Here is a 24,297-nt window from a genome sequence, read left to right as displayed (position 1 = left end):
TACAGAGAAAAAATACTTTCATGATAGATTTGGAAGGGACAGCATGGGGGCCACATATCATAGGAGCAGGTGAAGTAAGATGAGGGGCATGGGCTATGATTCCTTCCCCCAAATCTCTGAGACAATTGGAACCCAAGCGGAGTGTGCATTTTGATGGCACAAGGGTAGGGCAGGGCAGGGGTGAGGAGATAACGTTTGAGAAATAAGAAACTGGCAGTGTTTGGACCCTTGAGATGCTGGACTGTCTTGGTCAACTTACTGAACTCCTTGGGGACTCAGTTTCATCATCTGAAAAATGAAGATAACAATACTGACCACACAAGGTTGCTACAAGAATTAAGGAAAAAAAAAAGGCTAATGCATATAAAGCACCTGGCACAGAGACTGTCATAAAAGTCATAGTGAGCCCTTATTTTTTCATTTAACAGGTATACACTGAGAGATGGCATACACAGTGGTCACAGGCAGGTACCCAGAGACAGACTGCCCGGGTTTGAACCCCAGCTTTATCACTTAGAGCTGGGCATCTTAGGAAAGTTACTTAGTTGTTCTTTGCCACAAGTTTCTCTTCTGTGGAAAATAGGATAATAATGCTTACCTCATCATGTCACTCTGAAGATAAACTCAGTTAACAAATGTAAACCACTCAGAACAGTATCTGGCACACAAGCACTATTTAAGTGTTAGCTATTGTCGTTATCATATGCTAGGCATTTTCATATTCTTATCCCACTTTGATCCCTCTAGGGCTGGTGGAAACAATGAGAGAATAGATAGGAACAGACAGATGTGTTGACGTGATGATGGACGACATCCCGTTAGAGGGCTGGTCTATGTCTCATTAGAATAATGGGTCCCAAATCTGAGCATGCATCAGATTCACCCTGAAGGCTTGTTAAAACACAGGTTGTGAGGGCCCTACCCTCAGAGTTTCTGACTCAGTAAGTCTGGATGGGCTTGAGATTTTGCATTTCTAACAAGTTCCCAGGTGTTGCTGATGCTGCTGGTCCTGAGACTGCATTCTGAGAACCACTGCTGTGTAACAAGAGAGGATGTCTGAAGCTCCAAGAGGAGGAAGAAGGGAAGATGCATACAGAGATAGGAGTTCAACAACAGTTCCAAATAGGACTGAGGTATGGACACTAGCAGAAAGAGTCAAATGTTCATCCACTCATTCAGCAAATATTTATGCGCTGCCCACTATGAGCAGGGCCCTGTATTCACCAATCAGTTGCAAGAACAAGGATTAAGCTAAGCAGAAACAACTGTGAGTCAGAGAAGACTATCAACTTACTGAATTTAGCCAGAACAGTGCTGCTATGGTTTGAATGTGTCCCCCAAAGTTTATGTGTTGGAAACTTAATCCCTAATGCAACAGTGTTGAGAGGTAGGGCCTAATAAGAGGTGATGAAGTCGTGATGGCTCTACCTTTGTGAATGGATTGTGGTTATCATGGGAGTGGATTAGTTATCTTGAGAGTGGATTTGTTATAAAGGTGAGTTTGGACCCCTCTTGCTCTCACCTTCTCTTACCCTTCTGCCTTTCCCCATGGGATAATGCAGCAAGAAGGCCCTCATAAGATGCAGGTACCTTGATATGAGACTTCCCAGTCTCATGTCAAGTAAGTGAAATAAACTTCTATTGTTTATACATTATCTAGTGACAGGTGTTTTGTTATAGAAACACAAAATGGACTAAAACAAGCAATAAGCAAGCTTAGGCAAGTGATTTAATCTCTCTAGTTTCAATTTCCTGGTCCAAAAATGGGGATAATAGTTCCTACATACTAGGGTTGTTTTGAGAATTAAACAAAGATAAACAAAGACAGGATAAACTAAGATAAAGTAAAGCACTTAGCATAGTGTCTGGCATATGGTATGTACCCAACAAATATTGGCTGTTGCTAGTATTATTATTGGGTCACCCTTTCAGATACATGCCAAGAGGTTCTTTGCCATAGAAGGACATTATGGTGAGCGTGGAATTAAGTCTCACCAGGCCCAAAACCTAGAATCCCAGAGAGCAGAAAAATAATTTAAATCACAGGATTAAAAATTACAACCTGGCCACAAGGATTAAAAGATGTCTTTGGATAAGGGAGGTATTTGGGCCAGGGTCCTCCACAGAGCCCACAAATTGTACCAGAGTCTCCAGCAGCCAGCTATGGGTATAAGTATTCTCTGAGTTTTTTTCTTCTTAGTTTGCAAATGCCAGATAAAAATGAATTCCAGAACAATGGAAATCTGAGATGAGAAGTAATTACAGCAAATTTGGCCAGGCCTCCTCCTAGGATCACTCCAGTCCTTCTGGGATGTGTTCTGACAACTTGCCGGCTCTTTTCTAAACCTCTGAAAGGGGATGACGTTCCTACCACTTCCCTTGGAAGAATATTCCACAGTGAAATATGACTCACTGTCGGGGTCCTTGTCTGTGCGATTCCCTTTCTTTTCTTGACCCACTTTTGTCTTAGTGTGCCCTTTCATGCAAAGTCAAATGAAGCTTCCCCTTGAGGAGGTTGTTCTGTGAGGACTGACATTTAAAGACCATTACCACCTCTTAAACTCGGCCCTGTTCATTTGGCCAAGAAAAGCATGTTTAATTCTTTTAATCTTCCCTCATAAATCAATCTCTACATTCCCTTAATAGTCCTTCTCCTGTGCTTTGAACTCCCTCCAGCCTGGCGGTCCCGAGCTCTTGTTCCGTTTACACTTGAGAATTAACCAGTCAATCACGAAATGCCTGTGCAGGCAAAACAGCCAGGCCTAGCCAGGGCTCCAAGTGCTCTCCCCACGCTTGGCTGCTGAAGGACACTGTGGGCCCAGAGAAGAGCCCCGTGATCTGCTGAGGCAAAGCAAGGCCTGCCTCGTGGCCAACCTTGCTCAGATAGGTGTGCGGCATTTGCTGCTTGCTCCATGATGACCCTTTCAAATGGACCTGCCCCAGTTGGCCAACGGTCAAGGGACTGCATGGGAAGCCACCTGAGACACTTGTACCTCTCCAGCCTCTACCTCCCAGGGCAGGGAGGGCCACTGAATAAGCCCAGGCAGGGTCTTACCTGGAAGGTCCCAGCATGGTCTTCTTCCTTATCACCCTCTCTGTTCTCTTTGAGGGCAATTAATGTGAATCCTCTGAAGTAGGAGGGAGGAGCAGCTGAAAGTGTTACTGCAGAGAGAGAAAAAAGCAGGTTTTAAGTATAAGAATCAATTATTGTCCATTTGTCAAATGGGATAGACCTGAGTTCTCCATCAATATCCCAGACCTGTGAGTTACAGAGGCCATGGACAGTGGTGAGGCCTTCATCCATTGAGGTGAGAACTCTTACCCACTTCACCCAGCTCCCTCTTACATTTCAGAACCTGTTAAATATCTGAGCTGCTATCTTACTTGGGGATTCTTGACCCAACCAGGGGTGTGGTGAGCTCTCTCCCAATAACCACAATTTGATAAAGATAGTCCCTGGTCAGAAACTCAATCTTGACAATTGTCTAACATTACACTTCCATTAGACTGGCCCAAGAGAAAACTAGTTCTTCACAGCACAAAATCCTGTAGGATGACCTTTGTGGCAGAGGCTGCTGTATGTTCTTCAAAACATATTTCATTTTTCTTGTGGAAACAGCTACACCACATTTTCCAGCCTCCTTTGCAGTTAAGTCAGCTTTATAACCAAGTTCTGCCAGTGGAAGTCATGGACAGACATGATATACAGTAGCCCCCTGCAGATAAGGCCAAGACACATGCCAAGACCCCAAATGGATGCCTGAAATCATGGATAGTACCAAACCCTATGCTTACTATGGTTTTCCTTTACATACATACATACATACATACATATGATAAAGTTTAATTTATAAATTAGGCACAGAAGGAAATCAACAATAACTAATAAGACACAATCATTATAACAATACTCAAAACAGCATGCAATTTAAAACTTATGAATTGTTTAGTTTTGGAATTTTCCAATTAATGGTTTTGGACCACAGTTTACTGCAGGTAACTGAAACCACAGAAAGCAAAACCTCGGATAAGGGAGTACTGCTATACTCTACTTCCAAGCCTGACCTGTACAAGCTTTCCACATGACCCTGCACTCTCACTCTCTTGCCTTTGCCTGCTTAATGCAGGGTCCAGCAGAAGACTCTGATGTCCCAGGAGCAGGGCCGTGGAACCACAAGAGGGAAGGAAACTGGGGGTTTTAAACAACCCCACGGAAAATCACCTACTGACCAGAAACATCCGTACTGTACTTTGCATGAGCTGGAAATAAACTTATGTTGTGGAGGGCCACCTGTTACAGCAGCTGGAATTATAAGTCTGTTATACTCTTCATTCCTACGTCTACCCAGGAAACGATTTTTCCGTTAAAATCTAGCTCGGCCGGGCATGGTGGCTCACGCCTGTAATCCCAGCACTTTAGGAGGCCGAGGCGGGCGGATCACAAGGTCAAGAGTTCGAGACCATCCTGGCTAACACGGTGAAACCCTGTCTCTACTAAAAATACAAAAAAAATTAGCCAGGCGTGGTGGTAGGCACCTGTAGTCCCAGCTACTTGGGAGGCTGAGACAGGAGAATGGTGTGAACCCGGGAGGTGGAGCTTGCAGTAAGCCGCTATTGTGCCATTGCACTCCAGCCTGGGTGACAGAGTGAGACTCCATTTCAAAAAACAAAAACAAAAACAAAAGCAACAAAAAAAATCTAGCTCAAGGATCTTCTCAACATGGCAATCGTGGTCCTCCCTCCCATTGGACCCCCAGTCTCCTGAGATGGAAATCTTTTATTGCAGTATTCTTTTGTACTGAATTGCAATTCTTTGTTGATTCGCCTTCTCCACTGGATTGTGCCAATACAGGAGAGGGGCTGGGTTTTCATTCTCTTTTTATCCCCAGAACCTAGCACACAGCCTGGCATCTAATAGATGTTCAATTCAAGTTTCTTTAAATTGATGTAATGAGATTTAAATTACTTTACTGCCTGCATAAAAGTGCTAAGATCCTGGACATTAGATATGGAGTTACAGACTATTAGACCTTCAAGGGATCTCAAGTATCTTCTAATTCAGCTCTCCAATTTCACGGATAGGAAAGTAAAACATAGAAAGGTCAACAGACACACCTAAGATCATAAAATCATCCAGTGGGCAACTTAGGGTCAGATTTGAAGGCCCACTCTCCCCAGTTTAACACTATATCCATGGCTTCACAAACCAAATATATTCATCATGCTATGGATCTTCCACAAATATTGACTGATTATTAAGTTTTTAAACTTTAAAAAATCAATTCATTTGACATATAATATTTGTGAATATGATATGCAGCCTCTTGTTGAAGAGGAGCATTTAGTCTTCCAAATTCCTTAAACTAGTTTTAGTCTTGAAAATGAAGTGCCCTAATGTATACACATGTAACGAACCTGCACGTTGTGCACATGTACCCTAAAACTTAAAATATAATAATAATAAAAAAAGAAGTACCCTAAAACTCCAACAAATAAAACCACTGTCTTGGATAATGTAGTGGCTGCTCTTGAGCCACCAACAGAATGACACAGCAAAGAACTCTAAGACATAAAGAAGGTAAATGACATGCTGTGATTGGCCGGTTATCCCACAAAAGTAAAGGAGCTACTGATGTCTGTAAAAGATCAGATAGAAAAAAAGGAAGAAGGGGCTAGGCGTGGCAGCTCATGCCTGTAATCCCAGCACTCTGGGAGGCAGAGGTGGGTGGATCACTTGAGGCCAGGAGTTCAAGACCAGCCTGGCCAACATGGTGAAACCCCATCTCTACTAAAAATACAAAAAATTAGCCGGACATGGTGGCACATGCCTGTAATCCCAGCTACTCTTGAGGCTGAGGCAGGAGAATTGCTGGAACCCAGGAGGCAGAGGTTGCAGTGAGCCGAGATTGCACCACTGCACTGTAGCCTGGGCAACAGAGCGTGACTCTGTCAAAAAAAAAAAAAAAAAAAAGAAGGAATGAGGGGAAAAAAAGCACAATAAAGCAAAGAAGAGTAAGAAAAGTGTAGTGTTCAGTGTCAAGCAAAAAAATGGTGGTTATGCTGGCAGGGGACAGAGCTGGGAATCTCTGAAGGACAGACAGAAGCCAAAAAGCAGTCTTAGACTCTCTAGGGTGAGGGTGGGAGGTCTTCAAGGCCATTATACACAATTCTGGAGGAAAGGGAACAGAGGACAAAGTAACAAACACTAAGGATACTCCATCCAGATTTCTTCAAATACCTTTTTACATTTTAATGTGACCCTGGCACTAATATATTTCTGCTTCCCGTGGCCAGCCCCTGTGGCTCTTGTGTCCCTGGTCCTCAGGTTACTGGAGCCTACTCTGCCTAAGATGAAAGGTCCAGCTGCCTTGCATCAGGTGAGGACAATTCTTAGAGGCACTTTACACTCCAAAATGGCCCCGCAGGATCTGACTGAAACTACCTGAAGGGACCATGCCTGGGATCACAGGCTGGCAGGACACCTTCCCAGTTGCTGTCCTGCCTCCCCCACTCTCTTACTAGTTTCCCCTGGGAGCACTTCCTTAAAAGAATCACTTGCATCTGAATCCTCATCTGAGGCTTGTGTTATGGTTTAAGATATGTTGAAGTTCTAATCCATACTTGGGAATGTGACCTCATTTGGAAATAGGGTCTTTGCAGATGCAGTTTGTTAAGATGTAATGCTGGATTCAGGTGGGCCCTAAATCCCATACAACTTATGTCTCTATAAGAAAAGACACAGAGACACACAGGGAAGAATGCCGCAAGATGACAGAGGCAGATATTAGAGCCATGCATTTACAAGCCACAGAAAGCTAAGGCCTGTTGACAACCACCAGAAGCCAGGCGAGAGGCATGGAACCAACTTTCTCTGAGAGCCCTCCAGAAGAAAACACCGTCGGATACCTTGATTTCAGATGTCTAGCCTCCAGAAATATGAGAGAATAAATTTATGTTGTTTCAAGCCAATTTATAGTAATTTGTACAGCAGTCCTAGGAAATGAATACAATCAGCCTCCGGGGAACCCCAGCCAAGACAGATAATCCCTGCTCCACAGCCACTGCCTTCAGGACAAAGCTCAAACTCCACAGACCAAGAAGCCCTCAGGCTCTGCCTCTCCAGCTTCACTAACCATGCTCCCATTCCCCTGCCATACTACATTTCAATCCTTGGATTCACTCTCTAGAAGTTTCCTGAAAATCCATGTCATGTCGCCCTGTTGTATTTTTTCACGAGCTACTCATACCTTGGAATGGTCAAGCTCCTCCATTCTGCAAACTTCAGAAGTCAGCCAAATCTCCACCCTTTGTGTGATGTTTCCTCTGATTTCCCCATAAAGACCTGCATGCCCTTTCTCTTGGACCCTACTGAAATTAAAAATACCTACATAATGGGCATAGTAACAGCACTTACCTCGAAGTATCAGTGCAAGGTATAAATGAAGTAATATGTGTAAAGTCCTTAGTAAATATGAACTCATTATTATCAGTGATAAGAGTATCGAATTAGATTATATTTTGTGTTTATGTGTTTCTTTACACATTTGTAAGACGTTCAAGGGTAAGAACCCATCTAAGCTCAGCACAGTGACCAGTGCGGAGTTGATGTGCAATTAAATTTACTTGAGTGTTCCTAGACTGGTTGGCTCAGTATTGCTAAAGATGTCAATTATCCTCAAATTGATCTATAGGTTTCATCAATCTAAATTAAAATCCCAGTACGCTCTTTGTGATATTGACAAGCTGGTTCTAAAATTTATATGGAAATGCAAAGGGCCAAGATTGTTCAAGACAATCTTAATGAAAGAAGTGCAAAATTGAAGGGCTTATACTCCCAGATATCAAGACTTACACAGCTACAGAAACTAAGCCAGTGGACTATAGCAAGGTAAGAAAAATGGGCCAGTTGATCAGCTTAGGGTCCAGGAAAGTTCCACAAATATACAGAAGCTTGGTTTATGACAAAGGATGTATTACATTGGTGCAAAAGTAATTGCAGTTTTGGCCACTAATGGTTTTGCCATGGCAAAAACCACAATTACTTTCGCACCAACCTAATACATCAGAGCAATGGAGAAAAAATTATCTTTTCAGTAAGTGGTGCTAGGACAACTGAATGACCATGTAGAAAAAGGTAAATCTTGGCCCTTAACTCACATCATACACAGAGTAAATTCCACATAGATTGTACAGCTAAATGTGAAAAGCAAAACAAAGTTTTAAGAAGGCAGCATGAAATAAAATGCGAATGACCTTGGAGTAACAAAGATTTCTTACACAGAGCATAAAAAAGCACTAACAATAAAGGAGAAGATATATAAATGGGGTGATATCAAACTTTTGCTCATCAAAAGATACCATTAAGAGTGAAGAAGCAAGTCACAGTGTCAAAGAAGATATTTGCAACCATATAACCAGAAACTGACTTTTATCTAAAATACATAAAGAACTATTTCAGATCAATAAGAAAAAGACAGACAACTCAACAGAAGAAAAAAAAGAAAGACAAATGCACAAACTAATACTTCACAAAAGAAGGTGCCCAATGGCCAATAAACATATGCAAAGGCTCTCAACCTCAATAGTCAATAGTGAAATAAAAATTAAATCTACAATGAAATAGTACTGCATATCTAACAGTTTGGCTAAATTTAAAAGAATTAACAATATCCAGTGATGTTAACTAGAACTTTCACACACTGTTGATAGAAGTGAAAATTAGCAATTTTGCTGCTAAATTCTTTGGCAGTGTTTACTGAAGCTGAACATACTCTTACCCTATCACCCAGCAATACCATCTTAAATCAACAGAAATGCATATATATGTGCACCAAAGATACCTATAAGAATATTAGTAGTAACATTATTTGTAGTGGCATCCAAGTGGAAATACTCAAATGCCCATCAGCCCTAGAATAGGTATATAAATTGTGGCATATTCATATAACCAAATGCCTCACAGGCAGGAAAATGAACACATACTGCCACATGCAACATGGATAAATCTCACAAACGTAATCTCAAGTGACAGAAGACAGGCACAAGAGAATACAAATGGTATGATTACATTTATATATATTTACATAAAGCTCAAAAACAGGCAAAGTAATTCATGGTGCTAGAGGTCAGGACAGTAGTAACATGTACAGGAAAGGGAGGGAGTGCAACATGGAGGCAGAACGAGGGATGCTGCTGAAGAGCCAGTCATGATCTGTTTCTTGATCTGGGTGCTGATTACATGAGTATATTCAACATGTGATAATTCACCACATTCTATCATTTGTAAACTTTTCCTTATGTAAGTTATATTTTGATTAAAAGATTCCTAAACAATGTTTCTGAATGATAAATATCCCAACTTTTGTACATCTGCTCAGTGTGCTTAAAGGGCTAATCATAAACTCAGCTTCCCATAATACTGCATTCCTGTAGGTTCTAGAAAGCTAAGGTTGTACACAACCCTATTAAATATAACACACGAGATGGAGGCTCTGGAAGCTGAACTCAGTGTGGGGTTTTAATCCATAATTATCACTGGTGATGATGTTGTTACACAGTATAATTTGAAGGAATAGAGGAGACTCTATCTTTCCAGAGAACCTCATTATACAACTTCCTTCTGAAAGGCACAAATGTGCAGTGTGTTCTGAGTCCCAGTAATAACCTAAAATGACTGCTTGGCAGTAAATAATAGAATCTTCTCTCTAATGACTCCTCCCAATTGCCTCCCCTGAGAGGCTATTAAGAGATCCAAGAAATTAAAGAAAAATGCTTATGAAGGATTAAAAAAAAGGAATTCCATTCAGAGCCATCTTGTGAGTACATCCGGGGAACTGATTAACAGCAAACATTTAGGATTAGAATCCCAGAGCTACCACTTATGTGATCTCTGGTAAATTACTTAATCTATTTCCTTATTTTTTAAAAAGAGGTTGATGATATCGCCTTTCTTACAGGAACGTAGAGTTAAATAAATATTTATCCCAGTGCCTGGAACATGTAAACTGTTCAAGAATTTTAAGGGATGATGATGCTAATGATGGTGGTAGTATTTATGATGGTGATGGTGATGGTGGTGAGTGGTGATGGTGATATTGGGGATGAAGATTATGATGAAATTTGTGATTATGATAAAAGATCATAATGCTCATCAGGCTGATTACCCAACAATGTGTTTCAAAGAGCTGGTCCTCAGGAACAATGATTGAACCTCCAAAGAAAAACTCTAGTAGGTGCCAATGAAGGACCACTGGAAGGATTGCAATGGAGAGAATTGGCTTTGGGGACGATTCTTACAAGTTCAGGTTACGGAGAGATTTGGGTAAGTCCTTATAATAAACCAAGGCTTCCTACAGCCCATGACACTCAAAATAGAGTGCCCTGTGAGGACCTCCCTGCCCCTTTCACCCCCACACAATACCTCTTTTCTGGAATACCTCTCACCCAATTTCAGTTCAATATGTGTTTATGAAACTATTTGTTAAATGCTTGTCTCCCCTAATAACCTGTACTCACCATGAGTGCAGAAACAAATTCTGTCTTGAACTCCACTGCATCTTTAGCATCTAGCATACCACTTTACACATAGTAAATGCTCAATATATACTTGTTGAATGAATGAACAAAAAAGGTTTTATTTGTCTTAAATGCATAGTTTTCTCATTCCTATTCTGGTCCCTTTTCCAAAGTTCCCATGGGTTACCTTGAGCAATACGTCAACCTCCCTCATCCTTTTATCTTTACTGAGCATTTGGTCTACACTAGCTCAGTGCTACATCCCTGGAGACACAGAGCAAAAAAGACACGGCCTCTGCTCTCTAGGAGCACACAGTCTAGTACCTGGGGGAAAAAATATAGCAACAGATATTTTTTATAACATGTAAAATGTGTTATGGAGGTATGAACAATGTGTTCTGGGGTTGCAGAGGAGAGAACATCTGCGTCTATCTGGGTGAATTTGAAGAGGCTTCAAGGAGGAGGTAGTATCTGTGTTGTAAGTTGAATGAAGAATAGGAGTTTATCCAGTGGGCAAGGGAATCAACAGCATCCCATGTAGCAGAAATGTGTGATGGGCCAGTCTTGGCCCTGGAAACCAGAACTGATTCTGTATTTCATAAGTTGCATTCTGGGAGGAAGGGTGTGATAAAAGGCTTGGTGAGGAAGATAAGCAGGGGGAAGATAATCAAAGGCCTTCAATGCCTTGATAAGAAGTGTGGATATCACCCTGGGGAGGGGGGATGAGGCAGTACTAAAGGGCTTGAGCTAGGAAATTTCATATTCAGATTTATGGTTTAGGAAGATCAGGCTGGAGGTTGTGTAATTATTGAATTACAGCTTTGCCCTAAAAGCCACATCAGTAACAAAGGCCTGCCTTATTTATATGAAGACTGATATTTCACACTAGAGCCTGGCCTCAAATCCCGACCCAGGGCAGAGTTCTTTCCATCCTTGGGTACACTTACCCTACCTAATTACCAAATAGCTTTCTGCGTCTTTCAAATGTTGGTGTGTCAACCTTCTAACAAAAACTCTAATAAACTATTACCCAAATTTATCTTCTATGCCTATTACCCTCACTGGATCTTGTCCAGTTCCATCTTCCTCCACACTCTGTCTCTTGGGTTTCAGAATTATTAATAGAACTCCAACCTCAATGAGAAGACCCTGAGTCCCAGCTCCATCCTATGGCCAGCCCCTGCCATCCACCTGCTATGTGTTACTGAAATGCCCCAGTCTTGCTACACATCTCAACCACAATGCACGTCAGCTTCTGCTTTAACTTATAACATGAAGTTATAAAGACTGTTGGGACATTAAGTTAGTCACAGTGCTCCCCTTTCTATTCTGCACAACTTCCAGAGCTCTGAGGAGCTGCAACTCATATATTTCTATTTAAAAATTTGGCACAGTACTTCAGGCCACCTAGCCAGGGTCAGGCAAGAAAAGATTTGCTGGTGATGGCCTGGAAGACTGGAAGGCAAGACTGAGAATCCAAAAGTGAGCAGGTGAGGATGGTGGGGTTGGATTATGCTGTTCCCCTGGATGGCCTTCCTCAGCCAGTGCTCTCAGCATCCCCAGGCAGAGATGAAGTTTCTCCCACTCAAACTGAAGATCATGCATACTTAAATTTGCAAGGGTCATTTTTCTATAACAGACTTAGCTAACAGACTTGGTTCAAATTTCCCTGTTTATTATGTGTAATTTTGGGCAAGTTACTCAAGCTCTCCTTGTCTACATGTCCTTACCTGTAAAACAGCAGTAATATTTAATAGTATTTACCTCCTGTTGTCATCATGACAATTAATGAATTGGTAATAGGAAGTATATAAAAACATTTGCTAAATCAATAAAATATATTAAAAAATAAATCAGTCTCCTCTGTGAAATAAGGATCATAATTATCATCTCGTGGATTTGTCATGAGGATTCAAGGAGATAATGCAATGAAGCACATTGCAGCAGCTCAATAAAAGTTAATCCTTTCCCCATTGTGTGACCTCGTCGTGGAACAGCTCAGAGCCAGATGAATGGGTCCTGAGCTGAACAACATGTGGATAGCAGGAGGAATAATGGGAAGGATGCCTCTGGGGAGGTAGAGACGTGTCAGCCAAGAGAACATAGCTGGGAATGTGGATGAGGGCAGGAAGCTCTGGGGGACCCCCACTGCTGCCCCTACTCTGACCCTATGGTCACTGGGGCTTCCAATCACAGTTGATCCTCCTTCCTCAAATATCAAGTCACAAAAGTGACTGTGATCCAGATCCAGTCTATCTCCATGCCATTGCCCTGGGCATGTGACCCATACTGGACTAATCACAATCTTCCCTGGGATGTTTCAGTTTGTAGTTAGAAGGAAAAGGGCTTTTCTTTTAGTCACAGGATGAGCTAAGAGGATTTTCACTGAAGGTTGCTGGCAGCTATCCTCCCTGTCATTTGGAGAAAGTTGATCTGTAGTAAGAAAAAATGAGGGCAAAACACAGCCAAGAGATTGAGGATGGAAGGAGCAAGACAGAGAAGGTAGAAGCGAGGGACAAAAAGATAGAGCGAAGGAGGGAACGGGGGACAGAGAGAGAGAGAGAGATGGAATGACCCCATTTGAGTCACTACACCCATTTATGCCTGAAGCAAGAGCCACCCCTGGGCTTTGCAAATATGGGAATCAGTGCATTCCCTTTTCTGCTTTAGTTAGGTTGACTTTGTTGCTATCACTTGCAGTGGAAAGAGTCCTGACTAATTTTGAAGCAAAGAAAGAAAACACTCTGCCTAAACTGTAAGAATCACCAGCAGGCTCAGGAAACAGTATTCAGAACTAAACTGAGGTGGCTTATGCTGGGGGTGGCAGTTGGTATGTAAATGTCATTGGGATGACAGCAGATCTCTTGACTTCAAAACTATTTAGCTAAATATCAGCTTTAGAGAAAGACTCTAAGGAATGTCAGAGGGCTCTATCCTAGACTCTGAGTTGCTCAATATTCTTATCAACTTCATTGATAAAGACTTACAAGACCTTCTTATCAACACTGTGCATAATCCAAAATTAGATTATGTGAATAAATCACTCAGGGACCGAATACAGATTCATGAATGGCTGACAGCTACAGGGATGGATCCAAGCATGCTGGATTAAATCTAACGATAAACCATGTCAAATTTTATGTTCAAGGACCATTTTCACCAGTCTAGGTTAAAGAGGGAAGCAGGCCTTCCAGAAAATTGCAAGAATTTGAGTTGGCTGCAAGCTCAGTGTGATTCCAGACTACGGCACAGCTGCCAAAATAGCAAACACAAGACCTGGCAAGCTTCACACAACCACAATGTCCAGGACAAGGAGATAATCATTCTATCATGTCCTGCCCCTAACAGACCACATCTGGGGCACAAAGTACAAGGGAGCAAGCAACTGCAACCCACAAAGAATGGTTAAAGAAATGGGGCATTTTAGTCAGAAGAGAAGCCATGACAGCTATTTATTCACAAACATCTCAAGAGCTGACATATGGCCCAGGGGAGACCTTATTTTCCTTGATTCCAAAGGACAGAACCTTGGACAGATGTGTGAAAGTCACATGGTAGGCAGACTTTGGTGGCAGAGAAGTACAAGCAAGTCAACCCTGGCTCAAGCTTCGCCAGTTTGTGATTGTGGCCACCTAAGGAAAACTCATGGTTCTCTTCTCCCCATCACCCTACTGCCAAGCAGGAAATGTTGCAGTCATGTTGGCTTTGAGGATATTCCACTGGTCACTAAATGAGTGTGTCCCATAGTAACAGGATAGGGCAATGATGTGACCAGGTGCTAAAGTGTGTGGGAGGCTGGGGCTGGGGCTAGGAGAGGTGGTGATGGGGAAGCATGCTCATAGGAAAAGGGCCACCTTTTCTTTGTGTCTCATCATTTTCCTTTAAAAGAGTGAAAAAAGAAAGAAGAATATAAGATTCCTGGAATCCAGCCTTTTGTTAGGGTGGGGCCCAGGAAGTTTTTTTATTAAATTAAATTTTAGTTTAGTTTTTGCACTCTCCAAAGGCATAGCTAGGTTTGGAAAGTACTACAAATGACTCCACATTGTGCTGGTTCTAGGGAAAGTCACTTTAATAATTGATGTCTAGGTTTGATGGCTCAATAATCCCCTCAGGCCTACTTCTCCAGATACTCAGAGCCAGTTTCTCAGAGCCAGTTTCTGAGGTTGGCAGCCCCTTGCCTCTGCCCTTTTGCCTGCTGTTGCTCTGCTTTTCATGCCACAGCAGCAGCATTTCAGCTTCCACCATGATGCAACTGCTCTCTCTTCCCTCCCAGTGGTCTGCACTCTGGACACAGGCCATCTGCCCTCAGCCTCTGGCCAACGCCCCTGTGGCACTGGGCATCCTTTCTCTCTGCTGCCACCACCTGGAGCTCCTTGACTCCTGTCTGCCATCCCTTGGGTGCTCACCTTTCTCTCTGGCTGAGAGAGAAATACCTTCCCCTTCCTCCGTCCAGCTCCCTTAGAGAGCTCACACCAGGGTTCTTGGGGCTTCAATGATACTTTATTTTTTTTAACAAATAATGATTTAATGCCTGCTATGCCCAGGCACTGTTCTGGGAATTGAAGATAAAATGGCAAATAAGAAAGACAAAGTCTTTGCTCTCACAAAGCTTGTATTCTAGCTGTAGGAGGCAGACAATAAACGAGAGAATTTCAGAGAGTGTTTAAGGCTATGAAGAAAACAAAATCAGGTGAAAGTGATGGGAAACATAAATTGGTAGTGAGAGCAGCCTCTTTAAAGAGATTCCCTTAAAAGACAAGGCGTCAGCCATGCAAAGATCTGGCGACAACCATCCCAGGCATGAAGAGCAAGGATGAAGGCCCTGGGGAGGGAATGAGCTTAGTGTATTTGGAAAATTCAAAGGACAGTGTTGGCAGGAGTTGGGGGGAGGACAAGGAGGAGGAGGAGGAAGAGGAGGAGAAAAGAGCTTCCTGTAGCACCTAGAATCACCATTTGGTTCATCCTGCTGTGACTCTGCCCACCTGCCCACACTCCTGCCCCACAGATGGTGACTTGTTCTTGGAACTCTTCCCTGCTTCTCTCACCCAGTCCATGAGACATATTGGCAAATATCTCAACCACAACTGTAGAGAGGGTTCAAGTTATTTCCTATGGGTCTCCTAGCCTCAAGAAAATCAGTAGATGTGGGTAGGTCCCTTAAGTTTTCCTGAACATTTCATGGAATTAATGAATATTCTGCGAAAGGTAGAAGCCTGCTCTACATAGGCCTCACAAAGGACTTCTAGTGGTCTCACTTAACTCCTTGCCCTGTCCTATCTGCACCCCAACTCCATCCCTGCCAAAACATTCTGTAAAAGTGGGGCATTTTATACCAGCAGGAGCTGACAAGCATCACAAAAAGCTTTTTATGTGATATAGCAAGCTTCCTGACACCATAGATGCTCCAAGTGAGGTGCATTTGGTAAAAATCAAACACAACTGCACACTATTGGAGGAGAAAAAACAGAGAATGTAATGCTTTAAATGATTTGGGCCACTTGCTACTCCATTCAATGCATGCATGTGCCTGAGTGAGCATGAGATGAGCCTCTCAGCTCCCTCACTCCATCACATGATGAGGATTTTGTACTTGCATGTGAGAGCAAACCAAGGGTTTATCTGCTACTCAACTGAGGAAACATTGCTCTCTTCCAATGCTGGAGGGAAACTAGAAGGGCTAGACTTATTGATACATGCCAATTCGTTTCTATTCCTCACTTACAGGAATATTGGGGGTAGGGTGTTTAGATAAGGCTAGGTTGAAGCTGGTATCTGGGTTATATCTTATGTATAATTTCAAAGGATTAATTTTGACTTATGTGATTTTTGCTCTCCATGGCTCTTCTTGTATCTAGCCCTGTAGTCCCATCCTAATGGGACTCCGCCATACTCAAACATTTTCTTTCATTTTCATTCTGAATGTATACCCCAGTGGGTTTTCATTTTTCTTTTTCTCTTCCCACACCACCCCTTTGTTTTCTTGATTTACTTTACCCTCATTCCTTTCATTCTTTGCTGCTTCCTCTTTTATTGAGAAAGGAGAATGAGACAAAACAAGCCACAACATAAGCTTGCACATACACACCGAAGCACTCCTGCCTCTGCTCTTTTTCCCTTCTTTTGAGACAGGGTCTCACTTTGTCGCCCAGGCTGGGTGCACTGGCACAATCTTCACTCACTGCAGCCTCAACTTCTCCAGCTCAAGAGATCCTCCTGCCTCAGCCTCCTGAGTAGCTGGGTCTACAGGCATGAGACACCACAGCCAGCTAATTTTTTTTTTTTTTTTTTTGTAGAGATGGGGTTTTGCCATATTGTCCAGGCTGATTTTGAACTCCTGGGGTTAAGCAATCCACCTGTCTCAGCCTCCCAAAGTGTTAAGGTTACAGGTGTGAGCCACTGCATCTGGCTTCCTCTGCTGATTCTTAGCAGGAACATCAGTTTATATGTTGTCAAGTTGACCCACCTAGCTGACCTTTCACTGAGAAAGTAAGATATATTGTGTTTTTACATGACTATGCATGAAAATATGTGACAGAGACTGTTAATATGATCCTTAGAAATTTACTTTCTGTTTCATCTTTTTGAAAAATAAATTCTTCAAGTTTTAGCTGGGCATGTGGCTACCCAGCTAAATGCTATATTTCCCAGCCTTCCTTGCAGCTAGGTATGACCACATGACTAAATTTTTGCCAACGGAGTGTGTTTAGAAGTGCTGGGTGCAGTTTCTGGGTCACATTATTAAAAGAAAACTGATGTCCTCTACTTCCTCTCCCCCCAGTCCACTGCATGCTGACTGAATACAGGTGTGCAGAGGTTCTCCTCAGCTGTAACGGTGCTGAGGAGAACAACAACTTAAAACAGTGCTGTTTAGTAGAAATAAGCTCAAGCTGGGTGAAATTAATTTTGTTAACAGGTATCCATTAACATAAGTGAAAATCGGCAAAATTAGTTTTAACTAGTGTGTTTTACTTTAAACAATTATAATTTTAATATGTAATAATACACAATTAATGAGTTTACTCTTTTTATACTAAATTTTCAACAGTCATTGTGTATTTTATACTTACAGCACATCTCAATTCAGAATAGCCACATTGCAAGTACTTCATAGCTACACACGGCTAAGTAGCCACCAACTACACAGCAGAGTGCAAGAAGATGTCGGGGAACAAGGTAGAAGGAGCCTGGTTCCTGGATGGCCTTATGGAGCAAAGCCTCCCATCATGCTGGATCTCCCATTTACCTCTTGTTTAAAACACTGTGTTTTGGATTCTGTTAGTAACATGAGCTTAGCCTGTACTATGACTAATATAACATGGTAAGAGTCCCCCCACCTCACAACAGAAATTGATATTGACCTGTATATATGTGACAGTCTGTATAACAAGCAAATGGACAGTGTGAGAGTGAAAAGCTCCTGATATACCAGCCCATAGTGGTAAACGTATCAGTGATTATAGCTTCTTGATGCAACTGAAAGAGTCAGCTGTAATGAAACAGCTTATCTGTGTATGGGGGAGTACTCAAGTTTTAAACCTTGAAAAATTCCATTTTGATATGCTCTTTTGTATGTTTTTATTTCTTTCATTTCCTAAAACTCAGAGCAATAAACAATCTCCACAACCATTAAGCATTAGCTATGTTTGCATTTTCTAATTTTTATTATCGGTTTGAACTAAATACTTAAGTAATGGTTAAAAATAGTTACATAACAAAAAAGCAGGGAATGGTGCAAAAAAGGGAAGAGAGGTAGGAGGGGTGGCTTAATTATAATATCAGCAGCAGCACTTAAGTTTTTAAAAACTCCACCATCCAGGAAATAGTTTATTTAAAAGGCCTCATCTTGTGTAAATTTCTCAGAGCCTAAATATGTCCTTTCCAAACATATAATTTTACAGGCATGGTCATATAGCATCTGTATGTAAAAATAAAACAACAGTCAAATCTGTTTTTTCTTTTTTTTTTTTCTTTCTGGGTTTTTTTTTCCTATCCAATTTGTTTTTGTTTCCCCACAAACAAAAGGAATTGGCCAAAGACTGACAAGGTTCTTCATGTTTCTAAATTAATCCTCTAGTTTATGGGGAAATGCAACACTGAAGCCAATAAGAGAAAACAGCAAATGTGAATAAGGATTTATCACTTTATATTACTTTGTAGTAATATAAAGTGATTCTCCTGAGAGATGTCAGTTACTATCTTGATTTGTTGTTCTGTTTTCCTTGAAGGAAGGCTCACCGTCCAGAAGGCTGAGGGTAGCTGAGTGAATTTCATTCTATTCCCAACTAATTTCACTGAGTCAGCACATAAGACTGGTTAAGAGCACAGATTTAGGAGTCAGACAGACCTGAGACTGTATCCTGATTCTGCTGATTATTAGCTGTGTGACCACGGATAAGGAATAAACTTCTCTGAGATTTAGTCTTCTCATCCATAAAACAGTAACGATCAGAAACTTCCTCAAAGTACTATAAGGAATAAGTGAGATGAGTAGGAAGAACTTAACACAATGTCTTATCCAGGGCTTTGCTGCTAAGTATTTTTCTATTTCCAAAATAATCATCTCATAACATATTTTTTTAGCAACCACTGTGTGACAATTTCTTTTGACATGAATTATTTCTAATTCTCACAGGAATGCTGGGAAAAAATCAAAACACCCTCATTTTACAGATGGAGAAATTGGCTCAGAGAGGTGAAGTGGCTTCCTGAGATCACACAGTGAATATGTGACCAAGGAGGACCTGAAACCAACCCACCCAACATCAAAGCCTGTGCGCTTTCCACCAGACTGAGGTGTCTACCCCTGTGGTCAGTGTGTGTCTCAGTGTGGGACAAAGGAAAAACCATGCAGCTTTGGAGGTCTCCAAACCTCCCAGTTTAGGATAAACCCCTCAATTACGCTTGAAGTTGGACCAGCTTTTGAAACCTCTACTGGACATTCTTTTCCCATCAAGTTCCTTGAAATGTCTCTTTAAAATACATCTAGGAAAAGCCACTCTCATTAGCCAGAGTCTGACTTTATTTTCCTAATAAACAGACCTCCAGTAAGACAAAAGAGCCTCTTTTATTTTCAATCAATTCTTGAATATTTCAGTGGATTTTCTTCTGTTTGGCTTGAAATTGTGATCTGGGAAAGGCTGGTCCTGCGAATTGTCCTCCTATATAAGGGAAGCCCCTTGAGGATCCTCAACTTGTTATTTTTAATCACTGTAATCTCCTTTTCAAAGGAGGCCCTGGTCAGAAACAGAGCAGGCCTTTCAGAGCTTTCTAAAGCACAATTATTGCCGTTGGAGGGAGGGGGGACTGTGGGAAGAGGGAGGGAGAGTAGAGAGAAGTGGTGGGAAAGAAAAGGAAATCAATATAATACTAACAACTTGGAAAAGACAAAATAATGATCTCAACTGGATTCAGGTTTTGGGGAAGAAACTCCATGTTTCAGTCTTTTTTAATAGTGACCATTTTATTCTGGTCTAGAGTACCTAAAGACTGTATACTTAGACAGCAGGCACAAAGAACAGAAGCTGCTTGGGGATGAACTGGAATACTGTGGACAAAGATTTGAGGCAGGAAAACAAGTCATTGATTCCAAGGATTGTGAGGAATCCTAATTCATGAAAAAATTAAAAAGCAAATAGAACACCAGGAGAATGCCAGCTTCACAGCCTTAAGTCAGGACAATGAGCAGAATGTGTTCGAGTTACTTTTAACATAATTATTCTAAGAAAGAAGGAGCCAACAGAAAATGTCACAAACTAGGCCAGTACCTTTTCTTTTGGACTTTGAGTGGCAGAATCAGGTTTGCTAATTGCAGGATATTTACTTGGAAAACCTCAGCATGGTTCCTGCAAGATCTCTTCCAAGGTCTCTTAGCCGTAAGAAGGGAGAAAAGATGATTGCCCAATCTATAGCCTGAGTTGGGGTGTCAAAGTCCAGATGGCTGTTTAGGCAGGAGTAGCCTGTAGGGTGAAAGTCCAGGACACTCCCTATCCAGTCCCAGTTCCCCACCTGCTGGCCCTGGACGTTTAGGTAGTTCTGAAACCTCTTTGGCCCCGTGAATACCAGCTGTATCTCCTTCCCAGTGCTAGGGCCACCAGCTGCCAATGCTCAACTAAAACACGGAGGATTAGTGTGAAAAGAGACGCTGGGTACACTTGGCCTGAACCTCAGACTAGTCTAAGTCACTGAAAAAATCTTCCTGGGCTTGCATTAGCAACAGTCTTAGGCAAGGCTCCTGATATGAAAAAATACCTCATTCATTCATTCAATTAATTCATGAGGACCCAAATAACACTGGTAGATGAATGGGACTGGAGGAGAGCTGAGGAAACCTGCTTTCAAACGCACAACACTCTTCAAAAACAAAAATCTGATCAAGAACCTACCTCCATTAGTAAACCAATAAAGGCCTCACATTCAACTGTTACGCTTATTAGGAATCTCTTTTAGCTCAGGCACACTCACCTTTGTAAACTCATTTACTCCCTACCACCAAGAGAGGGTGGATAAACAGCTTTTTTTTTTCCAGCTAGGAAATAGGTGCAGAGAAATTAAATGACTTGCACAAGGTCACACAGCGAGTAAACCCAAGTCTGTTGGACCCCAGAGCCACTTCTTTCTCTGCTACGTGGAGCGGGGACAGTTTCCCCTGTGAACTCAGGTCCTCAGTTTTGGGGAGGGCCGAATAGGCCACTGAAGTCATACCCGCTTCCCTGCGGTCCACAGGGAGGATCGGCCGCCTCCCGGCTCCACCGAGTGGCAGTCGCTGCCCGTCGGCGCGGCTCGCTCTAGCCGCGGTGCCAAGCCGCACGCTCCCTCCCGGGCTGGGCGGGGTGTTCTCCGCCCAAAATCTTTCTTCGTGGAGTACCCAGGATCCCGCGGAGCTGCGCGCCGGGGTCAGACTGTTCCTCGCAAAGTGCTCAGCACGCCAAGGTGCCAAGGGCACCAAGGAGCCGGCTTTGGGTAGCTCCGGGTGGAGAAAGTCGGGGACACAAACCCGGGCAAGGGGGAAAAGCGCTCCAAGAAGGGTGGCCCCTGGCTTTGGTCTCCGGCGTGGCCCTGGCGCCCGCTGACGCTGCCCCAGACTTTCTCCTGTGTCGCTCCCACCGCTTCCGTCCAAGGCTCTCAGGGGAACCGAGAAGGCGGGGAGGAAAGTACAGCAGCTGGGAGCCCATTTGTCCCACCAGGTGCCCCAGTGACCCGCTCATCCCTGCTTAGCACCAGAGCTGACTTATGACGGGGCGAGGGTGAGAGGACACGCTCCCTGGCGGGAGCTAAGGTGAGGCCAGACAGGCTCGCTTCCCTTCCTGGTTACCTGTCCCCCACCCGGAGAGCGGCCGCTGCTGCACGGGGAAACGATGTCTGGGGAGATGACCCTGCTGAGGAGCGAGGTGGCGGGCGTGGGGACAGAGTCAGGCGTCTTCAGGTCGGTGCTGGTCGAACTGCCTGTCCCGACTAGGAGGCTCTGACCTGCTTGGACACCTCCTCCCTGAGCTCCCGAAACCCCGCTCTCAGCCGAGCGGCGTAGGCGCGACATCCCTGGGACGCGGAGACTCCGAGCTGCCGGAGCCAAGGTTCCCCGGCCTCCAGGGAGCAGGCCTCGGGCATCGGGGCTTCTCTTTCCATCTTCATCCAATTCCCCTTCCAGCTCGGAGCTTACCCCAAGCTCTTTGAGGACCCTGTCCCCACTGGGAACCTGTTCTGGAAACCCAAGATACTCTATCTCGTCTGGGACCACGAGAGAATAATTTGGGGTTCTTTCCAAGGACCCTTTCGAAGAGCTTTAGGCTGTCCCTGCCCCTCCTTCCCGCGCCCCGGGACCGGTTAGGGAGAAGCCAAAGTCCCTTCTCCTGAAGGGACCTATCCAGAGAAGCCGGAGTTGCTGTCCCGCCCAGGGCCAGTCTTTGAGAATCGGGTACCCTCTCCTTCAGGGACTGAGCGGGGAAAGCTGGAGTGGCTGCCTTGCCCAGGACCCGACCAAGAGAAGCCTGGGTCCCCTCCAGACCGATTTGGAGAAAGGCAGGTTTACTTCCCTCCTGCAGACGGCCGGGGGAGAAGCGAGCCTCCCTTGCAGTCAGGCCGGCGTGACGCGTGGCTCAGTTACATCCTCCGCCTGGGAACCGCGCGTCGGAAGCGCGGGGTGCCTCTCCTGGCTGCGGCCCCCGCGACGGCCCGGGACGCTGGATTATGATCCGCGCCGAGCTCGCGACTACAAGGGCCGAGGGCAGCCAGGACAGAAGGGCCCTTGCCGGGCTGCACCCGCGCCACGCGCCCGGAGACCGCGCGCCCTCCTCCGGCACCGCGAGGTCGGCGCCCTCCGGGGACCGGGTCCCGCGCTCCTAATGCCACGCCGGGCGGCCACTTACCGCGGTAGCTGGTTCCCGGCTTGTAGAAGTCGGGGTCGCCCTCCACGCGGAGGCTGAACTCGGTGTAGCCCTCGCGCCGCGTGCCCTGGGCGCGCAGGATACGGCTGCAGTAGCCCTCTGACTTGGGCACTTTGTCCAGGGTCTCGTCGGAGAAGGCCAGCGCCGCGGCCAGGGGCAGCGCCAGGGCCAGCAGTGCCGGAGTCCGGCTCAGCTTCAGGGACGCCGGGGACAGCCTCATCTTCGCGGCCCCCAACTTTGTGCCGCGGCCGCCGGCCTTCGCCACGCGACTCCTGCCCGAAGTGGTCCCGACGAAGGCGCGACCTGGCGGAGGCGCGGCGGAGAGAGGCAGCTCGGAGCCGGCGTCGGCGACTCGGAGACCGTGCCCGCCTCGGCTTGGCGGCCGCGGAGCTGCGCTGAGCTGAGCTGAGCTGAGCCAAGCGAACGAGAGCAGCGCGAGGAGGGGAGGGCCGCGGCGAAGGAGCGGGAGGAGGGAGGGCTGATTTTGCCCAGATCCCCCAGCGCAGCGCTGTTTTGTTTCCTCCGAACTGGCGATTAGCGGCGCGGCCGTGTTTATTTTGCGACGTTGGATTCCCAGGGTCTGACGAAGAAACCGTGGCATACCGGACCCTGTGGGCTCTGTCCCATCGCCTAGGAGGCTGCTGCTCCAACCCCCAGCTACACTCCGGACCCTCTGGAGGACGGCGCTCAGAGGAGGGAAAGCCTGAGAAATAACTTTTGTTGCACACCTGCTCTGTGCCCAGCAATATGCTTGGCGGCTTACTTACTGTACCCACTCGCCTTCATGTTCCCTACTCCCAATAAAGATTACATTACTTTCGCTCACTTTATAGATGAGCAAACTGAGACTTGCGACCAGTTACAGCAGGGTTAGATGCGGCGACTCCGGGCCCATTACTCTTCCCAAGGCCATATTAGAACATGTCAGACTGGAGGCTGAGAAAGGAGAAACGACTTAGCTACAGCGCTTAGGGCCCACGATACTTTTGGAGATGTATGAAAATGTTTTCTGTAAAAATCAGAAGAAAAAAGTTTATGTCAAACAAAATGTTTTACTATATAATGTTAATATATTTGTATTTATACCTCCACAGTCACAAAATATGCTTAACTTGGAGGAAAGAGCCAGCAAAGGCAAAAGTGCCTAAGGCTCAGGAGGATCCTCCTACAGCCCAGGAAAGGAGTTTCCAAAGATTCAATGAAGAGCCTGTGTTTTCTTGGCTTACATTTTAGTTCAGATTCTCATTCCCCGGGGACAGATGTTCAGAGAGGTGCTGAGCCTGAGGGCCTGAAGGGAAAAGACCTGGGGCAAGAATCTCTCCCAGTGTCTCTCTGGGAAGAGACCCGAATCAAACCTCAGTCCTGCCACTCACCCATTGTGAAGCTTGGGCTAGTTATCGCA

At 44.5% G+C, this 24,297-nt stretch overlaps 1 protein-coding gene across 1 annotated transcript in view; it reads right to left on the bottom strand.

Moving 5' to 3' along the window:
• Positions 1 to 23,545, bottom strand: part of SPON1 (spondin 1) — a 286,962-nt gene extending 263,417 nt beyond the window's left edge. Inside the window, exons 1-2 of the mRNA XM_019037489.4 lie at positions 22,878 to 23,545; positions 3,056 to 3,162 (exon numbers count right to left, since the gene is read on the bottom strand). Coding sequence (XP_018893034.4) covers positions 3,056 to 3,162; positions 22,878 to 23,496 — 726 coding nt within the window. The 5' untranslated portion in view covers positions 23,497 to 23,545. The remainder of the gene's footprint in view (positions 1 to 3,055; positions 3,163 to 22,877) is intronic.
• Between the last annotated feature and the right edge of the window lie 752 nt (positions 23,546 to 24,297).

The sequence above is a fragment of the Gorilla gorilla genome, chromosome 9 (assembly GCF_029281585.2).
Source record: "Gorilla gorilla gorilla isolate KB3781 chromosome 9, NHGRI_mGorGor1-v2.1_pri, whole genome shotgun sequence".
Taxonomy (NCBI): Eukaryota; Metazoa; Chordata; class Mammalia; order Primates; family Hominidae; genus Gorilla; species Gorilla gorilla.
This window is presented reverse-complemented; position numbering and strand designations above follow the sequence as displayed.